The sequence below is a fragment of the Adiantum capillus-veneris genome, chromosome 17, assembly GCF_014529385.1.
Source record: "Adiantum capillus-veneris isolate H3 chromosome 17, ASM1452938v2, whole genome shotgun sequence".
In the NCBI taxonomy this organism is placed as follows: domain Eukaryota; kingdom Viridiplantae; phylum Streptophyta; class Polypodiopsida; order Polypodiales; family Pteridaceae; genus Adiantum; species Adiantum capillus-veneris.
In genome coordinates, this window is record NC_140947.1 from 125284899 (window position 1) to 125312335 (window position 27437).

A 27437-nucleotide genomic window follows, 5' to 3' on the forward strand; every position below is an offset into this window, starting at 1 on the left:
TGATGAGGCCATCGACATCCATGTACTATCACATTTAAGTTGACTACTCCCAGTGTCGGTGTTGGATTCTTGTGGCATCCTTTAATAGTCGATATTCTTATTGTCAAAGACTAACTTGTTGCTTTCCTGTACGTGGAATAATTGACTACATTTATGCAAGCTCCTGTATTGAACAATGTATTTGTGCTATGATTGTTCAGTTGTACTTTGATGCGAAGGTCCATTCCATCTAACCATTCATCATCCGTTGACACTGCATCCTTTTGTAATTCTCATAGTCATTCATCTTATTCCAGAGTGTTGATGGGAATAGGTATTTGTTGATTTTTGAGAGCACCTTTCCTTTTGAGTACTCAAAGTTGAGCTTCCTCTTGGGCTTCATCCATAACCTACAGACGTTTTATATTTCTTTGCTTTGAACAGCAAGTCATAAAAAAGTAGCAAGAGTCGTGAGTTGTCATTTGCAATGGTGCATCCAAAATTTCACAACAATATAAAAAAGAGCATTTTTTAAGCAGAAAAATGCATTACAGAAAAGAGTTTTCTTCTTTTAATAAAAAAGCTAGTTTCTCATATTACTATATTATAGCACTACTTGATGGATTCTTGATCTTAAAACAAATCTAATTATTTTAATACAAAGACAACAGACACAACCTACAATTCTCTAGTTTCTAAAATTGGCCATAAAAACAATTTTTTTAATCTTAATGTAGTCCTTAACCAACATTGTCACTCTATATATCAAATTTCATAGACATCGTGCTTTCATAACTACATAAGCAATAGATATACGAAGAACATTCAAGATAAATGTGAAGACATTGGGCTTGCATGCATGGATTTTCTCCAAGAAAGCTCAAAAAAGCTTTTTTCTTACAATGAAACTCCATCACATGCCATATAAACTTGAAAACATTGAGAATTTAAGCAAATAATAAAAAGCACAAAAAGTATCTTCACATCAAAATGTCAAGTTTTTGAACACAAATATAGTTCGATGAGTTTAAAGTCATAAAAAATATACTTGAATGGGAATATCTTCTTCCTCCTCATTCCTTGTCTCCTCTCCCTTTGAAGTTATTTGAAGACGAGTGTCACTAGCTTGCTCCTCAACCTCTACATTATCTGGTTCAAAATCCACAAAGATCAGCTATCTCCCCAACTTTCTCACTACCAATTGGAGGTTGTGGCTCTCCAGATGCATCAAAGAAGCGAGGATCACATGCCGTGCTTTTCATTTCCACCTCTTGGAACTCATCTGGTAACTCCTTAAGAGTTGTGACTTGTTGCTCAATAAATTTAACTTGAAGTGGATCACATTCCACAACAACCACATTTCGGCCTCGCTTCAATGCACTAACAGTTGTAGTGCTTGTCCCCTCAAAGAGGTCCATTACCCATTCTCCTCTCTTGAGAGTCAATCAATCAAATCCATCATCAAAAGTTGAGGCTTTTCATATGGATTTATGACTCCTTGTACATCTTCACCGGTATGTTTGAACTTTTTGTAAAATCCTTGTCGTTTAAAAACATTTGTGCAATTTGGTTTCACCGCAAAATTATATGATCCTTTACTTTGCACACCTAGTGATGAGTAAAATCCAATGGTAGCAAACTCACAAGCCCCAGAAAGGTGATCAAGCTTATATCCATGAATGTTTGACTTTATCTTGCAGCAAAATAGATTAGATGTAAGAAGAAAGTAAAAAATAACACCTTACTACTAGTATAAAACTTCAAAGGTTTCACTTACCGTGTTAGCATTTGACATGTCATGTTTGAGTCAGTGAAAGCTTTTTGTAGTGTAGTAATTGATCATGGGTGTTAGCGGGTCGCCACGATGGATGTCTGCAGTATAGCTTTCTGGCACTAACATAATGTCAATACTCAGGGAAAGTGACTCAGATGGGGCACAGAGACTCTATGAGACGTCAATCTCACGAAGTGAACCTTAACAAGCAAACACAACAACTCTACAAGCAAACCAACACTCAATGATCATGGAAATTTTCCTATGTCCTTTCTCACATTTCTAGGTCATCACGCCATTTCGACACTCAAACGGACTCAAAATGCAATAAAACTTTAGGAGGAGGTCTAGGACACCTAGGGGCGCTATGCTAGCAAGTCTGGTCGCAATCCGTCAAGGTACCAAAATCAAGATCCATCATGAAAAAGGTCCTAAAAACTGCAACAGACCTATCTAGAACTATTGTCCTATGGTCTAAGAACACTCTCCTACGGTCAAAATGACTAAAAATAGTGATTTAAGCACTCAAATCTGCAATTAAGGCTCACAAATGTGTAGTTGCAAACCTCAACAAAACTGACGATGCTTACACTTGAATTAAAGAGCAAAGAAAGAGGAACATATTGAGATGTAGAGAGAAAGAGAGAGAGACGAGACAAGAGACACACCATATACGCTCCCAAAGACTGATTCATATTGAGGACAAGATACAAATATATAGGTGAGACCAAGTTCAGTAGAGTGAGCCATATATAGCTCCAACAGCCCCACTCAAACAAAGGTCTCTAGATTTGGATGAAAAAACCCTTGGGGAGTTCAAGGGAAAAACCCAAGCCCCTATACAATGTGAAATATGAACCAGCGGTGATGATGTGAAAGTGAATTGTGCATCTATGTACAAATATTCAAGTGACTTAGATATCACAAGGTGCAAATGTGGAGTGTGCATAGTGCATGGTACCTAAAAGATTACAATGTCATATGTACAAATCTATTACAATAGAAAAGAAGCTAATCTAGAAAGAGTGAGGCCGAAGCAACTCCAAGCTCCGAGCGCAAGAGGATGAAACGTGACTCATTGAGGCCTTTGGTCAAAATGTCTGCAATCATCTGGTCACTTGGACAGTGTTCAACCATAATGGTTCCCTTGTGTACTCCATACCTGACATAATGATAATGGACAGCAATGTGCTTTGACTTATTATGTTGAACATAGTCTTTTGCAAGACTAATAGCACTTTGGTTGTCACACCGCAAGGGTGTGCTAGAAAGAGGAGAGTGACCAATATCAACCAGCATTTGTCGAAGCCAAATCAACTCACGAGCTGCAAGTGATGCCGCAACATATTCTGACTCAGTCGTAGAAACTGCAACACAATGTTGTTTCTTACTGGTCCAAGAAACAAGACAAACATTTATAAAGAAGCAATTTCCACTAGTAGATCGCATAGATAAATGTGAGCTTGCCCAGTCTGCATCTGTGTAACCCAAAAGAGAAAGAGATTGCATAGAATCCGATGTGAGTTGTCGTCGATAGACTAAACCAAAATCTGTAGTGCCTTTCAAGTATTTCAATACACGCTTTGCAGCAGACCAATGCTTAAGACAAGGACATGCAAGATGCTTTCCAAGATAGTTAGCAGCAAACAGAATATCAGGACGAGTGTTCATGCCAACAAACTGAAGACATCCAATCAAGTTAGCATAAGGTTGATTTGTGACAAGTTGACCGCCATTGTCAGAAGTATTCTTCGTAGAGCTCGCAAGACAAGGTGTGTTGGCTGAATGTGCAGATTCCATACCAAATTCTTGAATAGTATCTGCAATAAACTTTGACTGTCGAAGGAATAAAATACCTTTTGTACGGTTCCGTTGGATTTGAATGCCAAGACAAGAGTGAATCTCTCCAAGATCCACCATATCGAATGCAGAAGACAATAACTTTTTCACTTGCTAAAGAAATCCCAAATCATTGGAAACAAGGATGGTATCATCCACATAAAGAGAAAGAATCACAAAACTGCTACCTTGGCGTTCTATGTATAAGTTGGGGTCTGACGAGCAAGAGATGAATCCTTTAGAGGTGAGAAAAAGATCAAATTTTGTATACCAGGCTCGCGAAGCTTGTTTGAGACCATATAGTGCCTTATGGAGTTGAGCAACAAGGTCTTCTTTACCTGGAATAACAAACCCTTCTGGTTGTTCCATATAAATTTCCTCTTCCAAGTCACCATTAAGAAAAGCAGTGCGCACATCCATTTGATGAGCTTCTAAATCAAATTGAACAGCAAATGCCAATAAAACTCGAACACTTGTAATGCGAACAACTGGTGAAAAAGTCTCTTGATAATCAACACCAGCTACTTGGGAGTAACCTTTTGCAACTAAACGCGCCTTGAACTTGTCAAAAGATCCATTTGCTTTTACTTTTGTTTTATACACCCACTTACATTTAATAGATGTACGACAAGGAGGTAATTCAGTTAGTATCCATGTACCTTTAGAGATAAGAGAATCGTACTCTGCTTCCATAGCCTCTTGCCATTGATCCTTTTGTGGTGAAGAGATAGCTTCATCATAAGTAACAGGATCTTCAGAAGTAGAAAAAGCATTATCAGCAATATCGTCATCATAAACATGACATGAGCCATGTTCAAAATCAATAGGCAGATCAACAAAAATATCAATATCATCATTGGCAACATTTGGAATGGATGGTTGTGAGGAGGAAAGTTGCTCTATAGGAAGAGTTTCATCTTCTGAAAGAAATGGAAAAGCCTGAAGCAATGATTTAGTATCATCAAAATCATCCATGGACCATGAGCCTCCCATAAGCTGTTCATTAAAAGTAGCATCACGATTCACAATTACTTTCTTGGAGGAAGGGTCATAGAATTTGTAGCCTTTGGAAGTGTCAGAATATCCAATAAAAATAACTTTAAGACCAGGAGCATCAAGCTTTGTTCGTGTTTCTTTGGGAACATGAATATAAGCAATACATCCAAAGGTTCGAAAATGAGATACAGAAGGAATGTCACCTGTCCATGCTGTGATGGGTATCTTACCAGAGGGTGCAGTAGTAGGAAGATGATTCTGAATAAATGTTGCTGTCAAAGTAGCTTCAGCCCAGAAAACACAAGATAAGCCAGAATGAATCAGCATACATCTTTCAGCATTGAGAATAGTGCGATTCTTTCGTTCAGCAACACCATTCTGTTGAGGCGAATATGGAATAGTGTGTTCATGATGAATTCCACTGTCAGCACAGTAACTCACAAACTCTCGAGAAACATATTCGCCTCCATTGTCACTACGAAGCTTCTTAAGGCGACGACTAGTTTGAAGTTCCGCAGCCTTGTGGAATTGTTTGAAAACAGATAAGGCTTCAGATTTTTGTCTTAGTAGAAATACAGTCGTATACCTTGAGAAATCATCAATGAAAGTAATGAAGTAGCGATATTGTGATCTCGAAGAAGGTAGAGGTCCACATATATCAGTATGAACAAGATCCAATATGTCATGAGAATGAGTTGTATTTGAAAGAGGAAAGGGTTTACGATTGTGTTTCCCAAGAGAAAAAAATTCACAAATTCCCATATGGGGATGGGCTTTAAGATCCATGCCATGAACAAGATCACGACGTTGAAGATCAAGGAGTTTTGAGAAATCAGCATGAACAAAACGGTGATGCCATACTTTGCAATCATGATCACCTGGAGCAGTGACAATATTTGCTACAGCATCGTTGAGAGAGAGTTCAATTAAATTACTGTTTCGAGGAGCAGTGGCTATAGTCTGTCCATCTTTCTCAATTCGGCATTTGGTATAATCAAATCCAACAAACAGACCAAGATCAACAAGTCTAGCAACTGAAAGAAGATTACGTTGAAGATCTGGTACATGTAATACTCCTCGCAAAATTCGAGTGGAAGAAGATAAGGTACCAAGATATAAGTCTCCAATACCCTTTACTTGACAAGTAGTATCATCAGCAAGATAAACAACACGTTGAACTGGCAGTGGATGATAGTTATGGAGCCACTTAGACTGATATGCCATATTTCCTGTAGCACCAGAATCGACAATAAAAAGTGATCCATCACGTACATGAAGTATTCTATCTGGAGCAACTGAACATAGGACGCAGCTTGTTTCTGGTACAATGCTGTTTCGATGTTCAGTAGCATATGCTCTATTCCGATCTGTGTCGAATCGACGCTTATAGCACATATGAGTGGGATGATCAGATCATCCACAATATTCACAAGAAGAAGAAGAAGAGTCTCTAGATAAACGTGGTTGTTTTGTGGTAATATTGTGTTCTTCATCATATTGACGTGCCCAACAATCATCTTCAGTATGGCCATTTCTGTTGCAGTAAGAACATTGCTTATTAGGAAATTTGAGACGAGAGAAAATATTACCACGACGGCCACCTCTGCGGTTTCCTCGTTGAAATGGACGCCTTCGAGCATAAAAAGCACGTTCCATCTGTTGTGACTCAGTCTCCTCTTGTGAAATCATAGCTGTATCGTGACCAGCATTCCGACGTTCTTGACGTTGAGAGAATTCAATTAAAGACATGCAAGCTTGGTCGAAATCAAGACCATCTTTATTAGAGAGAATAGTAACAATGTTATCATAAGAAGAGTCCTTCACCGTATCAAGGAGAAGTGTAATCAGTTGCTTTTGTGGAACAGGATCACCGGCAGCAGCAAGTTGATTAATAATAGATTTGAAAGACTCAATATGTCCCGTCATGGCAGTACCAACTTCATATTGTAACTTGTTAAGTAACCCTCTCAAATAAAGTATTTCTGTAACAGATTTCTTCTGAAAGTTTGCAATAAGGTACTTCCATACGTCATGGGAAGTAGGCAGTTCATACATATCAAGCAAAAGGGAATCAGTAAGAGCAGAAATAATATACCGACGAGCTGCTTTATCACGTCGTTGCCAATCCATATAGGCAACATTCCAATCGTCAAATATAGGTCCTTCAGTGATAAGCACGTTATCATTATCCATATCAACAGGCTGAGGCGGACAAACACGATTTCCAAGAACAACATCGGAGAGTTCATCGCCTTCAAGAATTAACAACATCTTTGCTTTCCAGCCTGGAAATCCTTGACCTTGGAAAGGAGGAACAGAATGCTGGCCAGAAGGAAAGCCGTTGACGAGAATATTCATAGCCATATCTTGTTGCGAGAAGACGTATAAGATAAGATTGCAGGATCTGCAAACCATATATGGTGAAGGCCGCAATTGAGAATGAGAGAGATATGAGTACTGCGTTCTATCAACGATAAACGTAAGAAGGATGATCAAGGAACGTCCAAAGATGTGAGAGACGCCACCCAAAAAAGACAGGGTAAAGGAGACATTAATAATAAACGAGTCCTCAAAATAGAGTGGCGTGAGACGCAAGATTGACGGCCACAATACGAATAGCAAAAAGCTAAATCTTCTGGAAAAAGTTAACGCCAAAATAAGAAAAACGATTGCGGACGCTTCACGAAGAAGTAGGACGAAGAAAGCTGCGTCAAGCTCTATTGCAGTAAAAACAGCATAACTTTCTGCTGCAAACTCCGATTGACGCAAACCTAGAACTCAAATCGAAGAGCTCGAGGAGACGAACAAGTTTTGGATGAAAAGTGCCATTACGCTACACTCCATTGCGCTTTTCCCATTTCTCCAAATTTTGAGCAGAACAGCAAGAAAAATTGAGATGAAGTTCAGGGTGTCATTAACAAGAAAACGTAATCAACGATTAGATTGATTATAAATAAACGCCACATAAAACACTAATCATATTCTTCTTAACACAAAACAACCACAATTAACAAGAATCAACGCTCAAAAATAATATTCGTAACAATTTTGAATCTTACATGCGAATCGCATACACATACTGTTGTCACCATGAATTGAATCGGCGCGTGATCGTTACCGCTCTGATACCATGTTGAGATGTAGAGAGAAAGAGAGAGAGACGAGACAAGAGACACACCATATACGCTCCCAAAGACTGATTCATATTGAGGACAAGATACAAATATATAGGTGAGACCAAGTTCAATAGAGTGAGCCATATATAGCTCCAACAGAACACAATGCAAGTTTTGGAAATGAAATCTGATTACCCATTCACTAGTAAAGTCGAGTACAAGGTTGGAGAAGCTGGTATCTTGAGCGTACATTTTTGAGCTCCCTTCTTCTCTAAAGATAAGCCTCCTCTCACATTACAATTATTGACCTTTATACCTAGGGCTTTCTAAATGGCCAGTGGTGGCCGGTTCACATGTACCTTAACAATTGTCATTTACAGAATTACAACTAAGGTAATTGACTACTACTCTGGAATCACGATTTACAGAGAGTATTACTACACTAGCTTGGAAAAATTAATTACTATAAATGTGGTGTCCGGCTACGTGTCGGACCAGCTGGGCACCCGTTTGATCTGTCCTCAAACATTCTCCCCTTCCTAATTCGTGTCGTCCCTTGACACGTCAGGTTGGGAAGTGATTTGTCTTTAAGATTGGACTTCAGGTTGGGAAGTTCTTTGTCGTTGATGACGCTCCCCCCTTCCTTGAGTGATTCATATCTATCCTCTTCTTTTTGATACGTGTGTTGGACTAAAATTGTCGAGGGAGTTTTGCATTTGTTGCTCATTCTTCTTGTTGGTGTCTTTTTGGTCGTGAAGATTTCTCTTGATGTGTTTGCCTTTGTGGTTGACTTGAGATACTTCATTAGCTGCAACATTGTTGATCTCCTTATGGTTCGTTGTGGAGAGATCGCTTGCTGATGTCATCATTGATTGGCATTGTATGCCATTTGATAACTTGCCATTTTTTGATGGAGATTTGTTGTCAACCTTGGAGATAAAATATTCTCTTGATAAGCATAAGGAGACCTACAATTTTTGCTCCAAGTCATTGTCGATTGATTTGGGTAGCCATTTCCTTATTGTTGATGTAGAAGGAATATATACAAGAAGTCAATGATCAGGGCTTCTAGATTAGGGTCTTAAAACCTGGATGACCAAAGGGAAAAAACCCGGTGGGGAAAAAATGCCTTTGGTATACGCTCTTATTGGAGTCGAGCAAATCCACTTGAAGTACATGTCATGCAAGGTGAGTGCTTGGGAGAAACAAAGAAAGAGTGTCTAATGCAAGTCCCAATTATGGGACACTCTATATGCATATGAAAATTTGTCGCGAACAAAAGCAGGCATCGAGGAACAAATGTAGCACATGTGACATAAAAGGACGTCTCAATAGCTTCCATGTTTCCAAGAACGGATTTCGATGTAGAAGCTTCTCCACTCATACCTCACTGTGCTGAGTGCATGAGTGTCTTTTTGACTTCCTCCTTCACTTACCACTATACTACAATGACTTCAACTCTTATGCTCACCTATACCAGCACGAGCGATACAACGTAATTATGCTCAACTCTTCCATCTTGAGCAGTACCTAGAATAACTAAGATGCTTAGACCACAGAGAATATTACATGAAGGTTTGGGACTAACACCTTGTCATTTAGTGGCTTAGTTGCTCGACTCTGACGTTTATGCCATGTATTTTCAATGGCGACTTCGACTTAGCTGTTCAAGGCCAGAAACCCAATTCCATAAGTACTAGAAATTTAGGCCTCTTCCATTGTATTGGTCTTTGGATGCCACCATTTTGTCGAGTAGGTTGGCATATTTTGGCTCCTCTTGACTTGCTTGTCGTATGTTCACACTGCTTTGTGGAGCAAGTTCTTCAGCTCTAATAGGGCTTGATGTAGCCTTTGCGTTATCTTGCATGAGAAGCGGTTGTCGAGATGTGTGGGTTTTTTATGATTGAGTTTCTACTGGCAATTTTGGAACCCACCTTATGTTTGGTCCTTGTGTGACCGTCTTTGGCATTTTCTTCTTTTTCTCGATAACTTGATGGACACTAGTCTTTGGTAGCCAGATTTGATGATTTCCATTGTAGAAGCCTTGATTTTGGAGTTGATGACGAGGTATCGATCTAGAGATTGTAGTAGCCTTGGTTTCATTTGGCTTATGTTGTGGATGTTGGTGATCATTGCTTGCCTTGGGGTAGAAGCTTGTTCTGCATGATTTTTCTTAGTTGTTCTAGATTGAGCTACACTTTTTGGTAACCATATTTGGGTGTTACCTGCATAGAATCCTTGTGCTTCAAGTAGCTTGACTGGAATTAGCCGTTGCTTCACTTGTTTGTGTTGGGAAGCTAATTCGTTCAAGTCTAATTTTGGTACCCATACTTGTCACGTTGCCCACTTGGAAGGTCTTTTGTCTGCCCTTTGTTGTTGTTCTTGTGCTTGCCTGAGTTTTTTGTATTCCGTTGATATCCTGGCTCCTTGTAGAGCTTCTTTCTTGAGGTGAGTATATCTAGGCTGTTAGTTTAGGCTTTTTGGCCCAACATTAATGTTTCCTTTGAAGTAGCCTTGAGCAGTGATTGACTCGTTCGATGCTACCCACCTTGTCACCTTTTGTTGTTCAGACTGAACTTATGCTTCATGTATCCAAACTGGGTCTTTGATTTTGATGTGCTCTTTGGATACCAACAACTGGGTGACATTCTTTGGCTTATTTTGAATGATTTTTTGTGATGGAAACCTTAGTTGCTAGACTTTTTTCTTTGGTTTCCATTGCATTGTTGATGATGTGGCTCTTGACATAGAGGCTTCGCAGGAAATTTGATGGAATCTCATTGAACAAAAAGTCATCTCGCGAGGTTGATATAATTCAGTGTTTACCTTTGATTTACCTTTTTTTGTGATGGTTGGTTGCTCCTTTTTTGCATTGAATTGAGGTGCTTTTGGGGCTTTTGATGGTGTTGTTGTTGCAGCTTTTGATTGTTGTCGAAAGAAGACGTTCCTCCAGCTTTCTGTCAAGACTAGACTCTCCTTGATGTGATGGGAGTAGATTATGTGGAAAGTATCCTTATACTCTCCGGTACTCAACTTGAGTACAGCTTCTGCCATGCCAAAGCTAGGAGTTGGTATTTTTGAACTTGTGTATACTATCTCCTTTAGCTCAGTGATTGGCGGCTTTCCAATCATGATCCACGTTCCATAAGTCATTATATTTTTTGTCGCTTTTGGGTCTATCATAGCTGAACATGTGATTTTGAGTCTTGTTTCTCTGCGTATGCTGAATTTGATCGTCGTAGGAGATAGTTGATCTTCTTCTTTGTCCCTGTTCTTCTTTTGATCTTGCATTTTCTCAACATTTAATGTTGAGCTTGGAAATTTTCTTCCTTCTTCTGCTTTCATTTGCTCTTTTTAAGGAGTTGACTTCCTTGAAACAACTTTTATCGATTCTTCAGGTATGTCAATGATGACATGTTCTCGTGGTTGCTTTGCTTCCTTCGTTTGCACTTTGGCATCATGGTCCATGATTTAGCTATCTGTCTCACATTTTCTGGTTTCATACTCACAAACCTCATTAGCTTCCTTCAACACCTTTATTGTAAATAAGGGAGTTATATCATATCCATCTTCATCGCAAAATTTAGTCAGGGTCACCTCATTCACGCAGACATCAAGAGTGGCCAATATTTGATCCCATCCAAAGGGTTCAAATAACTCCTTTGGAAATGGTTCTGAGACATATGACTCATCTTCTATTGAACGCTCTAGGATGCAATCTTGCTTTCTAAGACTTCCAGTCTCAGGAGCTTCGTACATCCAAAATGCACTTTGCTTTCCAAATCAGTTGTGGAGTTTAAGTCCTCCCTCGGGGTTCGCACTACATCTCTATAACTATGATCTTTGACACTGATTTTTGTTATGACCTCTTTGTGTCTCAAGTAGATATTGTCATATCCCCAGTCTTGTACCATTTTGAGCTAGCGCATGAATGGTCTGCCCAATATGATATCAAAGTTGCTGCTCTTGTCAAAATTCATTATGGCAAAGGTGTGCTCATACTCAATGCCACACGAGGATACAATGATTTGTTCTAATATTCCAATTGGTTTCTCCGTGTATCCGTCTGCTAATTGCAGTTTCATTCGAATTTTCCTAAGAGCAGGCTTTCCCCATTTTTTCCATATTTCTTTGATTGCAGTGGAAATTCCTGCCCCACTATCTAATATAGAAACCATCTTTACGCCTTTGTACTCAAGTGGTAAGGTGGTGTTTCCTTCTTCACCTTCAGAGTAGTCAACCACCCTATTTACTGGTACTAGCTTTTTATGTGGTTTTGTAGGCATGGTGTCATCCCTGTTTTTGTCTGCAAGTTGGTCATGTGAAGGGACTTTCAACCCCATCTTTTCTAGTTTTTGCCCATTTGGCCCCATAAATGCGGTCTAATTTTTAGTAGTTCTGAGAGATAAAGTGTGCATTGTAGACATCAATTCATGCAAGCTCTTGGTATCCATCATTTTTGGTGTGGCTTTCCACTAAGAAGGTACCATTTTAACCTTCGATTTTGTTTCGATTTCTCCTATGAAAGATGGCAAAGTCTTTAGAGAGCGTGGTTTACTCTCTTCAGATGTGACAGACCCGACATACTCATATAGAGATCGTATATCCCCTGGGAAAAATTCATGATCCATGTTTATCTCAGAGATATGTACTGACTGTAAAGTAGAACTATCACTTTTTTTTTATTGATCGATTCTCACAAGGATTGTGGCCACGATTCTTCTACCTTCGAAATAGGCATCACTGTTGTGAGCCGACTCCATCTGTGGTATTGGCTACTTCCCTTGTATCTAAATGTGTCTAAACTCCCGGCTCTTCCAAGTCTCTGTTTACAATACCCTGGCTCTCCAATTCTTGGACTTTATCGTGGATTAGCACCTCCATTTTTGGAGCATTTGGAACATGTGGTTCCATAAGAGCTTGGGCCTTCTGGATGAGCTCGTTGTAGATTTGCAACCTCTCTTTTTCATACCTTGGATGAGGGTACGTTAGCCATATATCCTCTTGGGTTTGGTTGGGTTTAGCCTAGATTCATAAGCTTTCAAGATCGCATCCAAAGGTTCAAACACTTTGTCGACCAAGATTGAACCTCCCGAGTTAGTCTTTGACTCTTTAGGTCCCTTTGTGTTTTTTTTCCTTTCTTGCTCTTGTCTAAGTTGCTCTCTTGTTTGATTCAGTTCAGTTTCCAAAGCTGCTTTCTCCTTCATCCTCTTCAAGTTTGTTTTGTCTTGTCTGCCTTTCCATGATCTTCTTCCAAAGGTTCTCATCGATTTGTTCTCAAATTCTGTTTGAACATGCAATGTGGATTTTTCAGCTGGTTTGTTTTTGGCAGCTTCTTGAGCTTGAGATTGAGTCATCACGTTTAAAGGAATGGCGGGTTCTACCTTGGATCCGCTTGAAGAAGGAATCATGCCTACAACATTCATTGTTTCTTTCCCTCTGTAGTTTGGATTTTTAGCACAGTGTTGGCTTAGATGGTCTATCCCCCAATGGTCACAGAAATACAAATAATTCTATTTGTGGACCCCTGTTTGGACAACTTTGTGCCCAATGATCACCTCCACACTCATAGCATGGACCTTCTTGTTTTACACATGGTGATCCAGCTAATGGTTGTTCTTGCCTTGTGAGGATGTTCTTTGAACCATACTCCTGTGAATGATTGGCTATGAACATGAGCGTATTCACATCCATGGAGTACTGGTTTCTCATGGGTTGTGGCATATGCATTGGTTGAGCATAGTTGACTATCACTTTGCCATCATTGAGAAGATGCGGTTGTTTCCCTGGCACACGTTGTGGCTTCGGTTGAGTGCTACACCATGGAGTGGGATGATCCCCTCCACAAGTATTATATATCCTCAATTGAGGCTATCGTACAATCGGGTTCTGTATGTAGCCTTGGTTTATTCTTCTAATCACCCCCTCAACCACTTGATCAATGATTGGTTCCCAAGGAGTTTGAACATCTTGCTTTGTGGTGGGTTCACTCTTTGGAGAAGAGGCACTACTAGTCGTGTTGTCTGTATCTTCAATCACCTCTCCGTAGGCCTTGCAATTGTCAACTAGATATAGAGCTTCTCTAGTGACTTGCTCAAACGTCATGCATCCTTCTAAATGCAGGTCCTTTTTGAGAGTTTTGTTCCTCAAGCCCTCTATGAAGAGAACTGAGAATCTCTCATCTTGTGTTAACTCTCTCATAGGACATCTATCTATGTATTGTTTGAAGCAAAGCAAAGCTTCCTTCACCCTTTCGTTCTTTTTCTGTTTGAAAGCATAGATTTGGGACAATGTATTATGTTTGATTCCCCTTTTCAAGAATTCCTCTACAAACTCTTGTAAAAGTTGTGCTATGTTGGGAAAATCATCTCTATTTAGTGGCTCGAACCAACTCAAAGTTGTTCCTTCCAATGTCAACCCAAAACCTTCATATTGAGTATGGAAATCTGCAATCTGTTCAACTATCAACAATTGTTTGAAGAGTGAGACATGAGAAAATGGATCCCCTGACCCACTGTACTTTGTCTTGACACATTGAGACACTTGATATGGTCTTAATAGTTGTGGTTCAGTCACCAGTCTAACCAATTCGTGGTCTCTTGGAAAGATGTCTCTCGCTCTCTCCTCTCGTCTTGGAGAGAATCCCGATGGAATCCTCTCAGATATGTGCTCCGGTATCATTTTTGGCTGAAATTAAGTAGAGATCTGAGTACCCTTGTACGTGTATTGTTCTAAGTAAATTGGATTGACAAGCTTGTACTCACGACCATACGAATCTACCATCAAAACTTGCACTCCATGGGAATTTGTATATGTGAAGGCATAGAGGTTCTTATGAATGGTCAACTCTATAGCATAGGGCTCTACACACTTGTAGAAGATATATGGATCTCCATTTGTGAATCTATATAAGCTGTCATGAGCGTAATCCATAAGCACTCTCATGGATTCATTGGCTTTGATGAATCTCACGTTCGGTTTGTTGATCAGAGGATGTCTTTCCTCTATGTATTCTCCCAATCCTATTGTTGTTGGTATTGTAGCGTTTTTCATGTCTCTGAGTGGAGTAGAGAACCCTGATGGCGAATGATTTGTCATGGTTAAGGCTCACTCAAAACTCTCAAGATAGTCTCTTACAAGTCCACTTTGGCTTAGTGCAACCTATCCCCTTTTGCCCTTGATGAGGCCTCTCAGAATTTAGGGGTTTTGTACTTTTTGGTCTCTGGAATCTGGTTTTGGGGTACCCTAAAAGTTTGGATTTAGGAAACCTAGTAAAATTCAGCTCTAAAACCAAAACTATATAATAAAATAGGCCAAGCGTTGGAATGGGGGACGACACCTGGCACTACCAGAAGTGCCTCTCTATAGCCCAAGGTCAACACAACACCCCAATCCACTCAAAGACACCTTCAAAACGACAATTTGCACACAATCCGCTTCACTTGCACAGTTCCCAAGCGCACACACGCTTTCCAAGACCGCAAAATGAGCCCACACCTCATTGCACATGCTCTACCTCCCTCTGCACACACAATTACTCTCTCTCTCTCTCTCTCTCTCTCTCTCTCTCTCTCTCTCTCTCTCTCTCTCTCTCTCTCTTTTTGCAAAGCACCAACGATCTGGGCGTACACACGCCTCAATGGCGCCTCGGCTGGCAAGACGAGACGACAAAGAGAAAAGGGGAAGGGGGGAGCGACATGGCACAATTGGCCAAGAGGGTTGTTCATTAAAAGCTTCAAAACTCCATTACAATGCTCCTATGAGCTTCTCACTCTCTCTCTCACTTGCTCTCTTACAGCTACCGCGCAAAAAAACCAAGAGCTTCCTTGTTACAAAAGGTTTTGCCTCTTTATTGGGCTCGTTTTTGAGTTATTAGGCATTTTTCATGGTCAGCCGATATGTGGCACTCTTCTTGGGAGAATTGACCTTGCTTTGACCAATTTAAACACAACCCGAGGCCTCACTTGCACACTTACATGTGAGAGCCCTTAAGGGAGCAATGACGCCGCCGTCGTTGCTCCTAAGGGCAAGTTTGCCTTCAAAAAACTTTGGGCGGGGGGACCTCGAGGTCCGCACGGTGGGAAACGGCCCCGACCCTGCAAGGTGCCACGTCATCACCTCCAACTCGCCGCCCGCACCGGCATGCGCCTCCTAGCTGGCCAAAATCCACCACCGGCCGCCTTCGCAGTGCCAACGGTGCCCGTGCCATGGCCATGAGCTCCAAGCTCTCCAACTCCCTTCGATGCTCACTGTGGGCGCTCCCTTGCGGACTCATACCCTGCTCTACTGCTCGCGGGCATTGCATATGGGGCCAGTCTATCCGCCACGGGGCAGCTAGCCCTTGAACTGCCTTCGATGACCCTTTTTGAGTACTCAAGGAACTCCCCCATAGTGCCTTTTTGGGCCCACTTCCCCATGCTCCCATGTACTGACTGGAGGTCGGAATCACAAGCCGCTGAGTCGGGCCAGATTTTCACTGTATCGGGGTAATTCCATGCAAACCTCACCGCCCCTTGACTTTTTTCTAAGTTCCTCATCCGAGGCCGCCAAAACACGAGAAATTTACTTGTTGCAAGCTTTTTACTGCCCAAGGCTCCCGACCTCGTTTCGCTGTATCTGACCGACTAAATATCCGTTTGACGAACCGTCAATTTGTGCTGACTCCACATGACTCACCCTTCTCCCGAAAACTTTGGCGAGGCTCAAAAGACGCTAGATGGCACATTTCCCAATGCAACCAAGTGGGCTCCGACCCGGCCCCCGAAGAATCTTCAACCGACCTTAACTTGCTATCAAGAGCTCTGATTTGCGATCCAAAAAGACAAGCATGCTCCATAACTCGAGCACTACACACATATGCAATGACATCAGCCCGGGCCACCTGTCCCCAGCTGCCCTGTCCTTCGGGGACCTGCTATATACCCTTTCTTTAAACTGCAATATCTAGAGCACCGGGGCTCCGTTTGACGAGCTGTTTGAACCGGCCTGAAGAGCACACTAAGGAACACACTTTGGCACATGATGGCCGCCTTCTGAGCACCTTCGACTTCCAACTTTACCTTTCCCGTTTGGAGCCTTCTTGGGCTAAAAAACCGCATTGGGCATACATTTCCGCATTCCTTTCGCTGCAATGGCTTTTGACACATGCCATGGCACCATCATGTGCACCTGCATGCATACACACCCTTGCATGAGCCCCTATCTGGCGTCCACATGTTTTGGGTGCACCATCATTGCCCAACCCTCTTGTTGAGAATTCATGCTCAACTAAAAGCACACTTTTGAACCTGAAAACTGCAACACTTGACAAGCATTGAAGCATATGAAAAAAGACACAACCATATGTATAGTATGTGCAATATGTACAACATTGTATATCTGCTCCTTTCAAATCTCCTCAGGTGGGTTTCCCAACCCTCTCGGCTACAATCTGGTTCACATCAGGCACCAAACCTCTGTCAAAGTACAGCTTGAGCCGTACACCATTTACCCTATGCCTCAAATGCCTGCCATTGGCTCTCACCAGTTGATAGGTCCCATTCGAAAAGGCTTTATGCTCTTTATACAGACCTGCCCACTTCTTCTAGAAGGTAAAGTCCAAGTAGCTCTCATACTTCATCACCAGATCTCCCTCTTGAACCTCCTTGTTTGGCAAGCTCTTGTTGAACTTCGCCACTCGCTTATCTCTCTACTTCACATAAAAGTCTTCCGCAGCCTCACTATCCATCTGTAAAGCCTCCAAATTAGTGATCTGATCCTGCAACACGTCTTGTTGAGTGGCACTGACACGCCACATACCCTTCAATGCACCTAGTTGTGCATGCACTGGCAAAACTGCCTCTTTACCATAAACCAGATCAAATGGAGTAAAGTTTGTGGCCACCTTGTAGGATGTGCGGTAGGCCCACAAACACTTTTCCAAGCTCACCTCCCACTTTTTCACCTACTTATAAAAATACTTGGTCAACATCTTCACAATCTGCCCATTGGCACTCTCTACCAGACCATTGCACTGCGGGTGATATGGCGAAGAGCAGCAGTGTTGGATACCGAGCTTTTCCACTAAAGCCCGCACCAATTTGCTTCGAAATCCTTGGCCTCTGTCAGAGATCAGCACCCATGGAACACCAAAACGGCAACAAATGCTGTCAAAAACATGAACTGAGCCACCACATTTTCATTTACCTCTTTGACAGCCTTGGCCTCGACCCACCTGGTAAGGAAGTCTATAGCTACCACAATGTACTTGACGACTTTGGGAGTGGACCGATGGCATCCAAGCCCCACTTTTCAAAATCATTCTGTGTTATGATAGCCCCCTGTGGTTCCGCTATCAATCTCCTTTCACCTATAGCTTGGCACTCATTGCAGGTCTTGCATCAATAGTGTATATCCTGAACTATGGACGGCCACCAAAAACCTGCTCTCAACATTGGAAACAACACTTGATCCTTGCCTTTATGTCCACTCTCCTCATGGCACTGATCTAAAACCATGCCAATCTCTTCTTTGTAAAGAACTCTCCTTAGTACACCATCTCGACCATAGGTCATCAGATCCTCACCAACTAAAGTGAACCTGCGAGCCTTTTGAATAATCCTCTGCTTCTGCAACTTGGACACTTCAGGTAAGCACTAGCCTGTGCTAAAAAATTCATTGACATCCTTCAAATTTTCTGTACCTGCATATGTAGCTGGGGCTACATACAATCCCTCAACATGCATCTGTATCCTTCCACTAGCCACCTCGTCTACCATTTGATTATGTTCTCTCTTAATGTGCTTGAATTGTATGGACTCAAAAAACTTTAGCAGCTTCTTGATGGCAAAAAACCAATGCTTCAAGGAATCTCTTTTCACCCGCCATTGCCCTAACAGTTGCTTTATGACTAGCAACGCATCACCCTTGACAACGAGCTTGGATATACCAAACTCCACACTCTGTTTCAGCCCTAAATGTAGAGCGAGATTCATTGTTGGTGTGGACATCTTCAAGATCATAGGCTTTAGAGAAGATGATTTTACCTTGCGGGTCCTGGATCACCACACCTCCTCCTGCTTTTTGCATCACTCTCCTATAAGCTCCATCAAACCACATAGTGAAAGCCTGTTCTAGGTCAGGCTCTCCTCCAGCATCATCTCGAACCACTCTTGGATAGACCGGTAAATCAACATTCTTGTTGAGGACGAGAATATCTGCCAGGTGAGATCGACTTGTATGGTCAACTTTGAATTCAAACTCAAAATTCTTGTAGCTCTATCACCCATTTCATTTCCCTGGTTTCAAGTGTAACACTACTTCTGGCAATAAATTATTGGCCGTTAGCACAAAAAACTTTCGCACGATGAGATACACCTTGAACTTCCTGCAAGCAAAAACTAAGGCCATCACCCACTATTCGGCTTCAGTGTAGGTTGCCTCCCCACGACTTATCACCCTGATTTCAAAATAAATAGGTTTATAGCTCCTTCCCACCTTTTGCAATAGTACTGCCCCAATGGCTACAGTGCCTACCGTCATGGCAACATAAAAATCATCTTCATGATTGGGAGGATACACCGTAGGCAGTTGACACAATATTTATTTCACCCTATCAAAAGCTACTTAAGACTCTTCATCCCATTTAAAACCATGCACCAGTTGTGCCCTTTTTTGAAGGGGGTATACATACTAGGACAACATCCAAATTCAGCCTGTGCACGAACGATGCCAAAGCCTGTGCACTGGGAGGAGGCTCCATCAAGACTAGAGCCTTGACCTTTTTTGGATCTGCTTCAATCTCATTTTGTGACACCACATGGCCCAACAATGATGCTCAAGGCTGTGCTAATTTTCACTTCTTGGGGTTCAATTGACCTCCCTCTTAATCCAGCCTCTGAAAACACAATCGCAGCTTTGACAAATGATCTGCCCTTGAGCTATAACATCCAATGTCGTCCATGAAAACCCTAATGAACTTACCCAAATAGGGACCAAACACCTTGTTCATCTAATCTTGAAACGTGGAATAGGCATTCACCAACCCAAAAGGCATCCTGCGATAGGCAAAGCAACCCCATGGAGATATGAATGTCATCTTCAGTTGGTCTTCAAGAGCAATCCCTATTTGAAAGTAACCTGAAAACCCATCCATAATGGAATACCTCTCGTGGCCAGCCACCTGGCTCAAAATCTCATCCTGAAACGGCAATGGTTAGTGATTCCTCTTGGTCGCAGCATTCAATGGCTTATAGTCGACACACACCCGCCATCTCCCATTCTTTTTAGGAGTGATAACCACTAGGGAAACCCACTCTGATTCCTTTATGGGATATATAATACCTGCATCCAATAATTGATTAATCTCATGCCAAAGGGCTTCCTTTTGAATTTCACCCAATCTCCTTAGCTTCTGCGCCTTAGGTTTATATCCTTCCTTGAGGGCTATTTTGTGCTCAACACCCTTGGCTCCTCGCAAATCTTTATACTCCTTTGCAAATAAGTTCGGAAAAGATGCACACAACTAGACATAGCTTTCTTTCTCCTTCTTGGTCAAGTCTCCACTTAGCATACTGACCACCTCTTCAGTACCCATGGCATGCACCTGTGCTTGCACCTCCTCTTTCACACAAGGTTCTTCCACAGTGACCCCAAACATGTCAGCATCAATCTTGAGCATGTCATCCTCACTTTCTTCTTCCTCCGTACCTGTATAGCCCTCATCATAGGCCATTTCAGTCTCATACTGGTGGTGGTGTCCTCTTCGTCTCTAGCCGCTATTGGATGAAAATGGCTTTCCTTGGTCTTCAGGTCTAGAACCACTTGTCTTCCTTTCTCTTTATTAGGTAGGGTAAACACTTTACCGTTTCCCAATCCTTTTTGGCACCTATTGCCAACAGCCACGGTCTACCCATGATTATAGGGTACGCATTATCCCCAGCTTTCATCACAAAGAAGCCGATCAGGCACTCTATGCCCATCAATTTCACTCTCACATCCTGGGACACTCCCAAACACCTAGCTTTAGCATGGTTAGCCATCCTCATACGCACATTCAACTTGGATACCGCCTTGACCCTTGTTTCCTTCATCGCAGCTTTTGTCATGACGCAAACTTGTGCTCCGCCATCTATATAGGCTTGAACCTGCATCCTTTTCTCGATGACAGCATCCACCAAAGGAAGAATATCCGTCGGGCTACCTACCCTGAGTGCCATATTTTGCACCGCTTGCACATTGCCTTTACCCCTTGGTAGCCTAGTGCTAACACTAGTCACCACTGTCGCCTCAACGTTGGGTTCAATGCCAACAACTGCCCAAAAGTAATATTAGCTTTTTGACTTTGGACATCACTCACCCAATCATACTCTGGATGGCCGCGCCCAAGATGGAAATCTATTTGTTTAATCGTGTGACGCCTTCTTTTCTTGCTAGTTTCAGGCTTCTCTTTCCCCTCATATACCTTCTCTTTGCCTTTACGAGCTCTAGTCTCCCGCTCGGTTTCTGTCTCCCTTTTAGCTCTAGCTCTTTTGTTAGGCAACACTTTGACATCCTGTTTATCCACCCCAATGATGTTCACCCTAGGGACTTCATCGCCATCCGTTTGGGCTTGCTGCACTGGATTCTCGACTACCTGCTCCCTTGGGCCATTAAACTATGCTTGGCCTCTCCCTCTGCCAAACAATGGGTAGATACAAGCTCTTTCCCTCACCGGATGGGGACATTCGGGTGCATAATTCCCTTCTTTGCAGCAATTATAGAAACTTCCTTTTAGAGGCCTTGCCCTGCCCCTTGCTCCTCTCGGCTGTCCCCTGTCCATTACACTCAATCAAAGCTCTTGCATCTGCTCTGATAGATCCTGAACCGTACGTATCCACTGCTGTGGAATAGCAACCGTAGCCCTATTCCCTTGATTATCCTCTTGAGTTGACTCTCGAGGGCTTTGTGGTTGAACAGGTGCCATTGCTTCATAACCTGCTACGCCCTGCTCTATCTTTTTTTTAATTTTTCTACTTTTCGACCTTGCAATTGCTAGTGCCCCATTGTAGTTCTCTGGGCTTTCAAAGTCCACTTTCTCTCTCACCTTCGGATGTAAGCATACCATAAACTTATCCACTTTGAAGTACTCACCATTGGCTAGCTGCATAGCTGCTACTAACTCGGCCCAACATGCTTCAAAACCATCCCAGAAACAAGATGAATTCCTCACCTACATCCTGCTTTAGAGCCTTTAGCCTCGCATCCATCTCAACTGGAGAAGCTTCTTTATGAAAATCATGCAAAAATCTTGCCCATAGAGCCGGCCATGCCTGTCTTGGCTCAATCTCCAAAGCTTCGAACTAGAGTTTGTCCTTTCCGCGCATCACCAAAGGGAAGGTTTGCATCTTGCTATCCTCATTAGGCATTCGCAAAGACAACATGTACAATTCAAAATATGCAAGCCATTCGTCTGGATTCTCTTCACCTATAAAAATCGGACCGTAACTTTGAGACGCCATCCTTACCTATAGGGAAACCTGTATTTTCCTTCACTGACAGGAGCAATCAGCGTGCTCCTCACTAGGGGCACCAGAAGATGGAGAGGGCGAATGGGGGATGACACCCGCCGGCACAACCAGAAGTGCCTCTCTATAGACTAGGGTCAACACAACACCCCAATCCGCTCAAAGACACCTTCAAAACGTTAATTTTCACACAATCTGCTTCACTTGCACAGTTCCCAAGCGCACACACGCTTTCCAAGACCACAAAATGAGCCCACACCTCACTGCACACGCTCTACCTCCCTCTGCACACACACTTACTCTCTCTCTCTCTCTCTCTCTCTCTCTCTCTCTCTCTCTCTCTCTCTCTCTCTCTCTCTCTCTCTCTCTCTCTCTCTCTCTCTCTCTCTCTCTCTCTCTCTCTTTTTGCAAAGCACCAACGATCCGGGCGTACACACGCTTCAATGAGACCGCGGCTGGCAACAGACGAGACGACAAAGAGAAAAGGGTAAGGGGGGAGCGACACGGCACAATTGGCCAAGAGGGTTGTTCATAAATAGCTTCAAAACTCCATTACAATGCTCCTCTGAGATTCTCACTCTCTCTCTCTCACTTGCTCTCTTACAGCTACCGTGCAAAAAAACCAAGAGCTTCCTTGTTACAAAAGGTTTTGCCCCTTTATTGGGCTCGTTTTTGAGTTTTTAGGCATTTTTCATGGTCAGCCAGCATGTGGCACTCTTCTTGGGAGGATTGACCTTGCTTTGACCAATTTAAACACAGCCCGAGGCCTCACTTGCACACTTACATGTGAGAGCCCTTTAGGGAGCAATGACGGCGTGGTAGTTGCTCATAAGGGCAAGTTTTCCTTCAAAAAACTTTGGGCAGGGGGGCCTCGAGGTCCGCACGGTGGGAAACGGCCCTGACCCTGCGGGGTGCCACGTCATCACCTCCAACTCGCCGCGCGCACAGGCGCGTGCCTCCTCGCTGGCCAAAATCCGCCACTGGCCGCCTTCGCGGCGCTAGCGGCGCCCACGCCATGGCCATGGCCATGAGCTCCAAGCTCTCCAACTCCCTTCGATGCTCACTGTGGGCGCCCCCTTGCGGACTCATACCCTGCTCTACTACTCGCGGGCAGTGCATGTGGGGCCACTCTATCCGCCACGTGGCAGCTAGCCCTTGAACTGCCTTCGATGACCCTTTTTGAGTACTCAAGGAACTCCCCCATAGTGCCCTTTTGGGCCCACTTCCCCCATGCTCCCATGTACTGACTAGAGGTCGGAATCACAAGCCGCTGAGTCGGGCCAGATTTTCACTGTATCAGGGTAATGCCATGCAAACCTCACCGCCCCTTGACTTTTTTCTAAGTTCGTCGTCCAAGGCTGCCAAAACACGAGAAATTTACGTGCAAGCTTTTTACTCCCCCAAGCTCCTGACCTCGTTTCGCTGTATTTGACCGAACGAATATCTGTTTGACGAACCCTTGATTCGTGCTAGCTCCACATGACTTACCCTTCTCCCGAAAACTTTGGCGAGGCTCAAAAGATGCTAGATGGCACATTCCCCAATGCAACCAAGTGGGCACAGACCCGGCCCCCGAAGAATCTTCAACCGACCTTAACTTGCTATCCAGAGCTCTGATTTGCGATCCGAAAATATAGGCATGCTCCATACCTCAAGCACTACACACATATGCATTGACATCAGCCCGGGCCACCTGTCCCCAGCTGCCCTGTCCGTCGGGGACCTGCTACATACCCTTTCTTTAAACTGCAATATCTAGAGCACCGGGGCTCCGTTTGGCGAGCCATTTGAACCGGCCTGGAGAGCACACTGAGGACCACACTTTGGCACATGATGGCCGCCTTTTGAGCACCTTCGACTTACAACTTTACCTGTCCCGTCTGGAGCCTTCTTGGCCTAAAAAACCGCATTGGGCCAGAACACAGGAACTTTGGCTTGTATCTTGGCCTCCTGAAGGTATTTTTAGCTCAAGCTTGAGATTTGGGATATACTCAAGTATGTTTACAAGATCATCAAGTCAGATACTCCCACTATGCTGAGAGGTACATGGATCACGATTCACCATCCATGTTCTTAGCAAATTTTCCCAAATTTTGACTATGTGTAGACAAGGTCATATGCAAGCTATATACCAATTTTCAGCAAATTCTGAGGTTGAGGTACATGGATCGCGATCCATGTTCAACCACATTTGGACTTGATCTCTTGGCAGATTATTGCACTCTATGTCCACATTTGGACTTGTTTTGACATGCCAGATGGTCAATACAAGGTCTGCATTGCGGTTTTCAATCTGTCACCAGTTTTGCTCCATTTTGACAGAAACTTGCTCAATTTTTTCCGAAATTGGACTTGGGGATATGTTTTGTTGTGTAAGCACTACTAGTCTGGAAAGTTTCAGGTCAGGATCTCACTATGGGTACATGGATCGCGATCCATGTTTGGAGCCCAAATTGACTTCTCTTGGTACCATTAAAATCAACATGACTAGTAGGTCCTATGGTATCAAAATTTTTAAAAATGGACCTCTGGATTGAAAGTTAGGTTAGTTTTGGCACTTGCACAGAGTACTTGGCAGTTTTGGATTTCACTATGGGTACATGGATCGCGATCCATGTTTGGAGCCCAAATTGACTTCTCTTGGTACCATTAAAATTAGCATGACTAGTAGGTCCTATGGTATCAAAATTTTTAAAAATGGACCTCTGGATTGAAAGTTAGGTTAGTTTTGGCACTTGCACAGAGTACTTCGCAGTTTTGGACTTTTGGTATCCAAATTCACTTTTAAAAAGACCACTAGACTCCTCATGATGTCCTCTAGCTATGGTGCAAGTTTGGTATCAGTTTGTGACAAAGGAACATGGATCATGATTCATGTACCTATGTGTGAGATTGCACTGAAACTTGGCACACAGCTTTGCCTTGGTCTCTTGATCCCTGCTATATGGTTTTTATGCGATTCGGACTTTTCTTGGGCAGGCAAAAGTCAATTTACAGGTCTGTTTTAGGGTTTTCACTTGAACAGTTTTTGGCTCTTTTCACCCACTTTTTGAACTTTTTTGACAAGATTTCTTTGGAGACTTTTGTTCACAATGGTCTCTGCTCTACAGGCTGAAAAAGTTCCGGTCCAAAAATTTCTCAGAGGTACATGGAACGCAATCCATGTTCCACCACTTTTGGATCTGAAAGTTTGGTGTGCTAATAGCTTGTGATGTTTGTAGCTTGCTCCACAAAAATTTATGGATTTGGATCAGTTTTGCCCAACCAAAAGTAACTTCTACAGTCTATTGTGGCAGTTTTGACAATGCTATGTTTTTGGCTCTTTTAACCACTTTTTTGCATTTGGTTCCTTTGGGAAAATTGTTTGTCTATGTGTCAGCTATTCACTGCTCAAATCTCAGCCAAAAAAAAGTTCAAAATTTTTTCATGAGGTACATGGATCGTGATCCATGTTTGACCACATTTTGACATGAAACTTGGTCAGCTTGTAGTCCATGTTATGGTGATACTCTTCCCCAAATCTTTTTGAATTTGGCCAACTTTTTTTCTAATCAAAAGTGAGTTTTTTTGTCTGCCCTGCGGTTTTTGACTAATTTTTGTATTTGGCTATTTTGATAAACTTTTTTAAATTTTTTGACATGGTCCCTTTTGGAAAAGTTGTTCCAAATGATATCAGGAATGTACTTGTCAAATATTAGCCCCAAATGCCAAAAAGGTACATGGATCGCGATCCATGTTTGGCAACATTTTTTCATGAATTTTGTTCTGCTAGTTCTCTATCCCCTAGAGATACCAAATCTCACCCCATCTTAGATTTGGATCCCAAAATCTCAAGATTTTCTCAATTTTGTATTTGCAATGTCTGTTTTGCTATTTTTTCCCTAACAGCCAATTCTGATGTGATTTTTGAGTTTTTCTTTCAAGCAAACTTGATCAGAGCAGTTTCCTACTGATGCTTACTGTAACTGGTCACTTTTCACCAAAAATGGTTTTTTGGGGTACATGGATCGCGATCCATGTTCCTCCACAGATTCTTGCCAAACTTTCCAGATTGACTCTAGAGAGTATGTTGATGCCCTTGATCCACAAATTTTTGAATTTGGATCACTTTGAGGTCTCTACCATCAAATTTTCATAATTTCAGAGTTATGGTGGTCATTTTGGCCAAAATAAGGTTTTCACCCTTTTTACCCTCAATCTTTTATCCCAAATTTCATGGTGGTGGTTTCCACCTACCCTACTCCTAAGTACTGAAATGAAACATAAAACAGAAACAATTAAAATGGTACAAAATAAAGTCAAAATGGAAAATGGTACAACACTCAGAAAACATAGAGAAAATCGAAGAATGAAATGCTTTTGATACTTTGCATTATCATTGACAGAGTTTGGGGCACTAAAACCATAAGGAGCATCTGCAATGGATAGTGTGTAAGACCGTGGGTTAACAAATGTGCTCATTTCTTCAACCCCTGCCTTCATGAACACACCAATGAGATGGAGACTCATCTACATTATCCAGAATATAAAGTGAGAGACCAGGAGTGATTTCAAAGCTTTGGGGTTGTTGTCTCCTTCGCCTCTCAAGACGACACCATGACAAGAACTGTTCAAACTCGAGAGGGATCTGCTTGATGGCAACCCGTGGATCTTTATTCTAGTATACACAGCAAAGATATAAGAGAAAAGGAAAATACTTAATTAAAAAAAGATAAATTTGAAGTCTAGCTAGAGTTGATTTTATAATTTCTAAGTGGATTCTTGAATCCTCAAAGAATAAGCTTTAAAAGCCATGAAATAAATCACAAGTTAAATAATCCATGGGATTCTAGAATCCAGCCACATGCAAAATAAAAAGACTTGAACTTTGGATTTCTGAATCCAAATGGTTTTCTTGGGATTCTAGAATCCAAACCCAAAACCAGCAAATGGGACATTGATTTAAGATTTTAAAAAGTAAAGGGTGAACTTTAGTTTCTGGAATCCAAAGCCACATAAATGTAATGTAAGAAGGCTATCACAAGATTCCAAAATAAGCAAAACCAATACTAGAAGATATTCAAAGTCATTTTTTGCCAAATACCAAGGTATTCTAGACATAGTCTAAATAACAAGAAATTATAACCAAGGGAAACAACTCACTGTGTTAGAAAATAGCAACACGTACTTCTCCAACCCATGGGGTTTGCTTGAGTCTGGATGGTACTGCACCACATGGTCCCAATTAGAGAAATTCAATTTTTCAATCAT

General features: G+C 42.2%; 1 protein-coding gene across 1 annotated transcript; it reads right to left on the minus strand.

Annotated features, from left to right (window-relative positions):
* Positions 1–1133: 1133 nt before the first annotated feature.
* On the minus strand, positions 1134–27437 carry LOC147438017 (uncharacterized). Its single transcript, XM_086486681.1, has 4 exons — positions 27330–27437; positions 26771–26844; positions 26554–26661; positions 1134–1410 (listed from the first exon to the last, which is right to left on the minus strand). The coding sequence occupies exons 1-4, from the start codon at positions 27435–27437 to the stop codon at positions 1134–1136; spliced, it is 567 nt and encodes a 188-aa protein (XP_086342807.1).

Bases quoted from the DNA above. Each gene is read 5' to 3' on its own strand.
- LOC147438017 (XM_086486681.1), bottom strand. From the start codon at position 27,437: ATGATTGAAAAATTGAATTTCTCTAATTGGGACCATGTGGTGCAGTAC. The intron at 26,845-27,329 runs GTGAGTTGTTTC...TGTGTATACTAG, and splicing joins TGTTGCTATTTTCTAACACA to AATAAAGATCCACGGGTTGC. The intron at 26,662-26,770 runs GAGGCGAAGGAG...GTTCATGAAGGC, and splicing joins TTGTCATGGTGTCGTCTTGA to AGGGGTTGAAGAAATGAGCA.